A 9,078-nucleotide genomic window follows, 5' to 3' on the forward strand; every position below is an offset into this window, starting at 1 on the left:
CGTCGTGTCCATTCTCCTCTCTATTGCCGCATCTCCCACCTCGTTCACTGCTTTTTCCTTTGACCCGTCGTTGCGTCCCTCCATTGTATTATTTCGAAAGAAGTCACCATCGTATCATTTAGACTTTTTGTATAAAATCTTGCAGTTTTTGTATAAGATAGATACTTGTAGCTCTATTCATATGGAAATTAATAATTAGTTAGAACTATTATGTAGATGGGGAATGGGGTCCCCGCGGGGAATGGGGCCCTGTGGGGAATGGGGATGGGGAGCAATATTCCCCCACGGCGGGGAATGGGGTGGGGATGGGGAGCAAATCTGAGGGCGGGGATGGGGAGCAGGGAGGCATCCCCCGCCCCCGCCCTGCCCCATTGACATCCCTAAGCTGAAATTCGCTGCCAAGTGTTATAAGGTTGCTATGGAGGCTTGTTTCAACTTTCAACTACACTGGAAGCCAGTGGCGCTATATAATTTCCGTTTGCTTTGCAAGCTTGGTTCGCTGATTTGCCAAGTTGTTTCTGCTATCCTTCATGTTGTTTATCAGATCAGTGGCTTGTCTTTAGTTTGGAGTACGATTAGCATAACTGCCGCTGATTAGAGAGATTACATCAGATTGGTGTCTATTTTCTTTTTGGGCCACTTACCTCCCATATTTTGAGTCAAGTGTATTAGATTTATCTAAAAAGATATCTAACCAACCAACCAACTTATAAGAGAAAACAAAGGTCCCAAAACATAAATTCCCATTGAAAACATAAGCTCTTCAATGCAAAATCTGAGGAAAAGAAAACAACATAATATGGGAAATTTATTTCTTGTATAACCTGACAACCTGTGTCTCTATTACAAAGGATTATACATGACAGCATTGAAAAAAAAAATTAAAATAAATCTAAATAAAACCCATAGATATAGAGCAAAGAGCTAGTAGAATTTGTAGTGTTATCTACTGCCTCAATACTCTGTTTGAGCTGAGCATAAAGTTCTCCTCACCAGCAACCGTAGACGTCAATCGCCCTGCTGCCCAGCCATTGTTGATTACTCGAACAGCAGCACGAGCTGGATCCCCTGCTACGCGGCTTCCATCAACTTGCTTTTCAAATTCAGGAAGACCAGCTGCCTTCCTCTCTTTTCTTTTCCTTCTATCTTCATCGCGTTCTTTCCTCAGCCAAGATTCAACTGTTCTCTGTATATTCAAAACCAACAATACAAATTTTGTTTTTATATAATTTTCAAAAATATAAGATTGCACTGCTTAGCCTGCATCCACACTGTTCACTCTGTAACCGTTATGTAGCATTTAAGGCCATCGCTGACAAGGTTGAGAGACACAAATAGTTTATAAGGAACTTCCAATGTCAAGATTAGGAACAGAACAAACCATTAATGACAGTTTGCTAGTTTCCTTGACTTTATCAATAGGCATGGCTAATTGCAGCTTTCCATGCGCTACATAAACCTGATAAAAGAACATAGAATACAATAAAGGATTATGATTAAAATTTGACATGGAACAATTCAGAATGGGATTTAGACATACTATATTAGTTGGCCAATCCTCAAGACCGTCAAATATATGTGTTGCATATATAATAGTAGCACCCCTCTCTTCACATTCCTTTCTTAGGAACTTCAAAAGGTCAGCTCTTGCTAGAACATCAAGGTCGACTGTTATCTCATCGAGTAGAAGAACCTACACAAGTAGGGAGCAACCTTATGAACAAAGTGCAATGAAGCACAAATATAGAGCTATGAACATGTATGTGATTACTTTTGCATACTCCATAGCGTACCTTGAATGGTTTGAGGAGACCCATACAAATTTGAACTCTTCTTCTTTGACCATCAGATACTTTATGCAATCTCCAAGAGAGATCTATATCCAATACCTGCCAAGTTGGAAAGCAAGACAGAAACTAAACCATGGCATCCCAGATAAAATGTACATATGCATGGTCGGTGAAGCCTTCTCAGAAACTAGCCATGCATAACCAGAGGACATGAATATTAACAGAAACAAAACGATCTAAACTTCGTTGCATTCAGAATTGATGAGCTCTGTCTTTTGCTATCTTACAGGATGCAATTCATGGAGCTACCCATTTTAAAATTAGACACAAAAGAAAAAACAAATTCCAGATGTTAGGGATCTACCAATAGATCAAACAATGTCATTGCACTCTAGTTTAAACTGCGTATAAACAAGGCAACAAATTTTAAGTACCTTTTAATGTTTTGGCTATGGTTTTTCTTGGACATTCTCTCCAAAACAAAACAAAACACCTGTGCATTGCTAGTCTATGGCCAAATCTAGTAAGGAATCACTGGAAATATATGAGATGCATGGTAGCATAGGAAGGGAAAATTCTTAAGGGCAATGGAGGAACCCGTAACCCTCCCAAGTCCACTCAAAAACTCTGCCTGCCTCTCATTTTCTCACTTCTCGCGAGATTTTGTTTTCCCAATAGAGAATATCTCACCAAATCCTCACATCCCCACACTACAAAAAGTCAGTAGTCACTTACAAAAGTGTGTCCATTTTTTTCCTCAAACTCATCTAACTGATGCAACCAAGGCCGAATTCACGATTCACCCAGTCCCTGACAAGATGCTGGCTCAACTTTTTCTATAACTCGTTCATTCTAATTACATCTTGTCTAGTATGTCCACTCATCAACTATAACATCCTGCAAAATTTAGATTTTGCTTATCCTCTTGATGTTTTTATCATCAAACATATAGTCTCAGAGAACACAAAGAAAGACCTATAACCAAACAACAATTGACACTATCCCTTATAAAGCCATATGCCCGTATCCATGCACATTAACTAGATAATTTAGAAAATGCTAAAGGCATAAATAATTTATGGTACTATTCTGTTTCACTTTAAACTTGGTGAAGTATAACTCATTCTGTATGTTAAAGACACAAGTACCTTATTATCAATAAACTCATCTACCATCAATAAAAATATTCATGAAAAGCATGTTCAGACATAAACTAAGAGCATGTGAAAGTGTTAGGTTAGGCTTAAGTGACATAAAACAGATTCATCCAACCTTGATTAGCTCTGCTCTTCTTTCAGGATCAGTCCCAGCCACACCAAATATCATCTTTTCAGCAGAAACATCCATTTGTATTGCAACCTCATAACCCGCGAAAGCAACATCTCGCCTCCACTGCACCCAGGCCCCCAATGAACAAGAAGTAAAAGAATCAATTACTAAAATCTAACATGATACAAGATAAAAAAAAAAAATTAAAAGAGAACTAATAACTGCAATACAAAATTCCTGATCGTGTAAGCAGCATCTTCATCACTTCTTGACTATTGTTGAGATGCATGTTGGTGAAAACAATGGGAGAACCCAAAATATGTAATTGTTTTATGAACAAGAAACATCATTTAAGTATGAAGTATGAAGCAAGTTTGTGGTTCTCATAGGATAAGCAATAAAAAAGGCAGTTCAATGCACAAGCATCCTGCGTTAGCGCAGAGTCCGAAAACAGGCCGCACCTAGAAGGTGTGATGTATGCAACTTAACCTGACAATTACATAGTAACTGTTTTCACAGTTTGACAGTTTGAACCCGGGATTTTAAGGTGACATGGAGACTCTAACGCTCCCCTTCTCATAGGATAAGCAATACACCATAGAAAAGAATAAAACCCAAACTATATGAATTGGATGCAAATAACTTTGATGATGCTTATTCTAAAGCTAATCTTGTTAGTTGAAAAAAGAAAAAAGAAATAAATGGAAAAAGAGGGGACGAACCTCGCCACCAAGATAACAGAGATCACCAGAGGACGTCAAATTGGTGTCATGAAAAGCCGATCTTCCAAGCACACGAACCATTCCCGGTTCGACCATGTGCTTCCCTCCCAATATCTTGAGAATCGTCGTCTTCCCTATCAATCAAAACGTAAAACGCCTCTTCAGACTCAAAATAAGACATATAGAAAGAAACGGAGAGAGTGTGGGCGTGGGGAAGAGAGTTAACCAGCGCCATTGGATCCAACAAGGAGGCATCGATCGCCGGAAGAGAGTGAGAGAGAGAAGTCCTGAATGAGAGGAGCGGAGCCCGGCGGAGGGTGACCGTCGATGCCGGGGTACGTGAATTTCAGATCTTTAATCTCAATCGTCGGTTCTGAATTCCCGCAAACAACGCCCATCTTCACCGTTCAGCAACACAAACAAATAGCTTCAAAGTTCACAACTAATTTTATAGCTAACTCGGCATGTGTGTGCTACTGAAATTTGTAACAGACACGCTGTGAGATTCAGCAAATGTCGGTGAGAAAGCATTTCGAAGGAAGGGGGGAAGCGTGGCTATGTCTGGGACACTCGAATTCAAACTTTCCACCACCTACCATGAAGGATGGTAGTTGCCTAGTTGGGAATAAAGCCAGAGCAAGTGAACAGCATACGTTTTTTTTTTTTTCAGACATGAACAGCAAATGTTTTTGTCAGAACACATTGATCGAGGCTTTTTAACTTATGTTTTTGCTCCATGTGAGTTTTGGAGTTGTTAGACTGTTTGTTAAACTGTTTTCAGTTTTTGGGTGACTACAGCAAGAGCCCAATTGCGATAGGCAGTATTGGACGGGGATCTGCGTCTAATAAGAAGATGCCAGGACCAAAACTAACTAATGATCTTTGATCCTTTTTTTTTTTTCATTTTGGTCATGGATCTTTGATCTCATTGAAACCTCCTAAACCCTTAAAATAAACCCAAACCACCAACCCCCCGGGGCCCTCTATTTCAAAAAAAGAAAACCGCTATCTATCTTATTCTTACCTATTACGTTTCTACATGTCAATGAGCTAATTTTTTGAGGTAGCCACTCCCTACATAGTAAGCAAAACTTAGAGTTTTGTTGATGCCAAAACGCTGTATTCCATTCTCGCACTATTTTATGGACAAAAATTTTTTATTTATCTCTCTTATTCACACCAACAATTATAAAAGAACCCTGATGACACCCACATTTAGCACCAGAAATTTACCAAAAATCCTCTTCCCTAACTCCATTGCATGCATTTCTATGAAAGTGAGTTGTTTTCTGGTCAGGGTAATAATAATTTTTTGTTTTAGGACTTAAAAATTAAGTAAAGAAATTAAACAATGAAAATCATTTAGAAGTATTGATTGCACTTAAAAATGATTTTGTTTTGCGTTGTTAGAGTTTTGTTTAGAAATTGTGTCTGTGTTTCACTATGGAGGATAGTTTGAAAGAGATGAGAATTGAGTGTTTAACTACATGGATAACAAAGTATACATGTTTTCAATCAGCAAGTATAATTTAGTCTTACAATTATAATGTTTTTGGGTTTAACTATCCTTCAAATAAATTGATAGATCAAATCTTTATGAATTTAGTTGTGTGCTTAATAAGTCGATAAGGGTTTAATAGCTTCTTTCTTTCATGCAAACAGTTTCAGAAAATGCATCCAACTAACAATGCTCCAAGGCCAAATGCTGTTAATCCACATGTGACAAATGATGCAACAATTGCAAATGAAGCAATTGATCCTAAACCAAATATCAGTACTGGAGTTTCTGCAAAAATATTGGTAGCCACGAGCTCTGGCACAACAGCAAGGTTTTTCTAATTTATCCCAACTCCAGTCTTAATCCAACTCTAGGCTTGAAAGCACCAGTTAATTTCTGTGCATCAACTACCTCAAGCATCCAAAGAAAAAATGAAGACTTCCATGAACACTAATTCGATGCTAAGGATTAATTTGTACAGCTCATACTTCTTTGTTATGGTTTGAAATCCATTGAGTAACGAAGCGAGAGTTGTTATTAAACGTTTTTTGCAACAAGCAAAATACTGATATTTTGCTGAATATGCAAGGAGCGATTTGTCCCTAAAATTATAATTGACACATAAAAAACATGCCGTTACACTAGAATTCTTGCTGCCTCCTATTGCCAGAGAATTTCACATAAGGACCAAAATATCTGTTGGAAGCAATGGATAGAAGTCGCAATGGTATTATATTTTTGTTAAGGGTGAGTAGACATTTAGTGAAATTGTTAAAGACTAAGGATGAGATTTTACTTAACAAAATATTATAATTTCAATGACCAAATTGTTCCTGTGTGTATACCTGAAGGGGGTGCTCGGCTTCTGAGAGTCGGCGCCGAGTTGTTATCTTTGGTGTCGATCTATGAGCCTTGAGAAAGTTCGAGCTTCACTCCTGGGGAGATGTCCAATCGTGCAGAGTGTGAGCAAGAAATAAGGGGGGAGTGTGCTTGCAAAGGCACTCCAAAGTTTAAGTTAGTATTGAAAATTCAATGTGTCTTTAGGATAGAAGATCGTACCTTTTATAGGTGAGAGTACAAAGGTCGGTTACCTTCCTGCTTTATTGTCTGGATTGAAAAGTAGTAATAAGGGTGTAACGGACGATGATATTGATCGGATGATTTGACTATTGGACGTAGTCCGTTGGGCTTCTGTAACGCCGAGCTATAACGTAAGTTTGTCGAGTTTATGACTCATAATGCCGAGTTATTATGTCGAATTTGTAACGGTAGGATCATAGCCCCTAAGTTTAGCTTGGGAATATGTTTAATGAAGTAGGTTGAGCTTTTAATGAGTTATAAGTTGGCTATTTGAGTGAAGGTGTAGCTCGGCTAGTTTGGGTTGCCCTTGGAGCCCCCAGTTCAAGGTGCTTTATTAAATAGTAATTAAGTTGTAGGTGAGAGAAAATTAACTGAATGCTTATTAATGACGTGCGTATTTCGAATGCACATCATTTCACTTGGGGTAGCTGAAGTGATGGGTTAGTGGTATTGGAAAATAGTTTTTGGGTTTTTAATGAAGACTTAGGATACCAAAGGTTTGATATTTTGCACAAGGGTTTGAGTTTATCAGAGGCATTTGAAGGAAAAATGAGCAAGCAAGGTACTTTCCTGTTTTCTCTGTAGCTTTCTGCAACTCTTTCTTCTCTGTCTTTCTGGGTGTTTTCTTTTTTTTTTTCTTTGCTAATGGATTTTGAGAAGGAGAAAAGGGAAAATTTTGATTGGTCGTATGATTGGGTGAATGAGGATGTGAAGAAACATGCATCTTTATTTTTGGATGAGGGTGCTGTGAAGGAGATAGATAAGGGTAGGGTTGTGAGGGTTGGTTCTAGAGTTGGACTGGAGTTGCTTCCATGCTGTGATAGTGATCGCATTTTCCACAGGGGGGATGGTTTCGAATACTTTCATATGTATAGTTGCGTTTTGGAAGAACTGAGGGTGAAACTCCCTTTTAGTGAGTTTCAGTGTCAGGTGCTTAAGCAGTTGAACTGCGCACTATCTCAACTGCATCCTAATGGGTGGGCCTTCCTTCGTGCTTTTGAAATTTTGATAGATTTTCTAGAGGAAGGACCTACAGTGGAGTTGTTCTTTTCATTGTTCCAGGCAAAAGGTGTTTGAAAAAGGTTATGGGTGAACTTGAACAGTTCGCCAAGGTTTGCTGTGTTCAAACTTTATAAATCATCTTTTAAGAACTTTAAGGAGATGTATATGAAAGTAAGGAGTGTTGAGAGGGACTTTCCGTTTTATATGGACGAGCATTTTGGGGAAAGGCTCCCAATTTGGTGGTGCTCGGAGTCACAGAGCATTCTGGGGCCAGAGAGTATTAATGTAAGGAATGAGTGTATCATTGAGTATTTAGTTGAAGCTATTGATCGGAAGAAATTGATTTCGGTGTTGAATTGCTTCAATGGGACGAGAATAGGCAAGCAGTGATAGAGTATTTAAGTGAGCTGTATTTATCGTGGTAATTTGAACGAAATAGGATAATTGTGTTAACTATGTTATTTTGTTGTTGGCAGGTGGGAAATATCCTGGGGTTTCGGCATCTACTCTGAGAGCTCAGGTTAAGAGCAAAAATCTTGAAAAAGAGGGATCTACGTCAAAAGAAGAAAAAGTTGTTGGTGCCGGCGAGGTTAATCAGCCGAAGCCAGTGAGGAGGAAGGTTATTTTAAAGAAAAGAAAAACAGGTGTTGTCGATCTGTCTGAGTGTTCCGAGGATGATGGAGGTGAAGTTTCTATTGAGAAAATTCATGATTTTTTCAAAAATCAACAGAGAATGCATGACATTGCCGATCAAAGTGACGGCTCGTCACTGTGGGGAAAAGAGTTCCCTTATATGGCTGTTGCTGATGATGTGTGCCAATCTTCGACGAATGTGACGCTGGCGGACGAGGTTGGTGACGTCACCATAGATCAATATATACAGGTATTTTTGTATTTTGGTTCTTTATTAGATAGATGAAAATCTAAAAGTAACTTGGATATGTTTCATGTTTAAGGTGATTGGTTTTCGGCTTGCCAGTTTAGGGCGTAGCCAGAAAAAGAAACACCGAAGATTTTCCGAGGTTAAGCAAGATCCAATTTTAAAGGAAAAGTTGGAGTTAAAGAGTCAGAAACTTGCTGAGTTGGAGAATAAGTTATTAGAGACTGAGAAGGAGTTGAAAGGGATGAAGGAAAATTATGCGAAAGAGGTGGAGGATCTTAAGAAGAAGGAAGCCAACCTTTCCAGCATGGGTCCTAAAGTTATTGAGGTTACATCGAAGTTGAAAGAGGTCGAAAAGCAGAAAGGGACGGAAATACTTGACTCATTTGTGGAAGGTTTCGAACGAGTTTCTCAGCATGCCAGATTTCTTGCTCCTAATGTTTTACTTGTCTCAGATGGATCCGGGGAAGATTTTTCAAGATGGGACCATGGTGGAAGATGATGAGGATGCCGAGGAAGAGGCCGAAAATGTTTGAATGAATTGCTGTGTTTGGTAACTTATTTGTGTATGTGTTGTACGTTTGTTTTGGACTATTTAGTAGTTGTTGTAGTTGGACTTGTTGCTCCTTTATGAGCTTTTTTTAACACTGTTGTAGGTGCCTTTGTTAAAAAGAAAAGGCATTTTGTTTCATGATGACACATGATGTTAGTTTGCATGAATAGTTTTTGACAAAGATTATATTAATTTTCTTGTATAGGCATTGCTATTAGGGAAGCCTTTTTTAAGCTATAGTTTTTGAAGGTTTTTTGAATTATTGAGGATGGGATAATGATTCA

The 9,078-nt window shown here is 38.6% G+C and overlaps 1 protein-coding gene across 1 annotated transcript; it reads right to left on the reverse strand.

Moving 5' to 3' along the window:
• Nucleotides 1-724: 724 nt before the first annotated feature.
• On the reverse strand, nucleotides 725-4,828 carry ABCI20 (non-intrinsic ABC protein 9). The gene is made up of 7 exons (XM_016320906.3): nucleotides 4,008-4,828; nucleotides 3,782-3,915; nucleotides 3,063-3,182; nucleotides 1,794-1,889; nucleotides 1,541-1,693; nucleotides 1,382-1,459; nucleotides 725-1,186 (listed from the first exon to the last, which is right to left on the reverse strand). Exons 1-7 carry the CDS (start codon nucleotides 4,177-4,179, stop codon nucleotides 947-949), a joined length of 993 nt encoding a protein of 330 aa, XP_016176392.1. The 5' UTR covers nucleotides 4,180-4,828; the 3' UTR covers nucleotides 725-946.
• Nucleotides 4,829-9,078: the final 4,250 nt, after the last annotated feature.

The sequence above is a fragment of the Arachis ipaensis genome, chromosome B9 (assembly GCF_059453495.1).
Source record: "Arachis ipaensis isolate K30076 ecotype BB chromosome B9, ASM5945349v1, whole genome shotgun sequence".
Taxonomy (NCBI): Eukaryota; Viridiplantae; Streptophyta; class Magnoliopsida; order Fabales; family Fabaceae; genus Arachis; species Arachis ipaensis.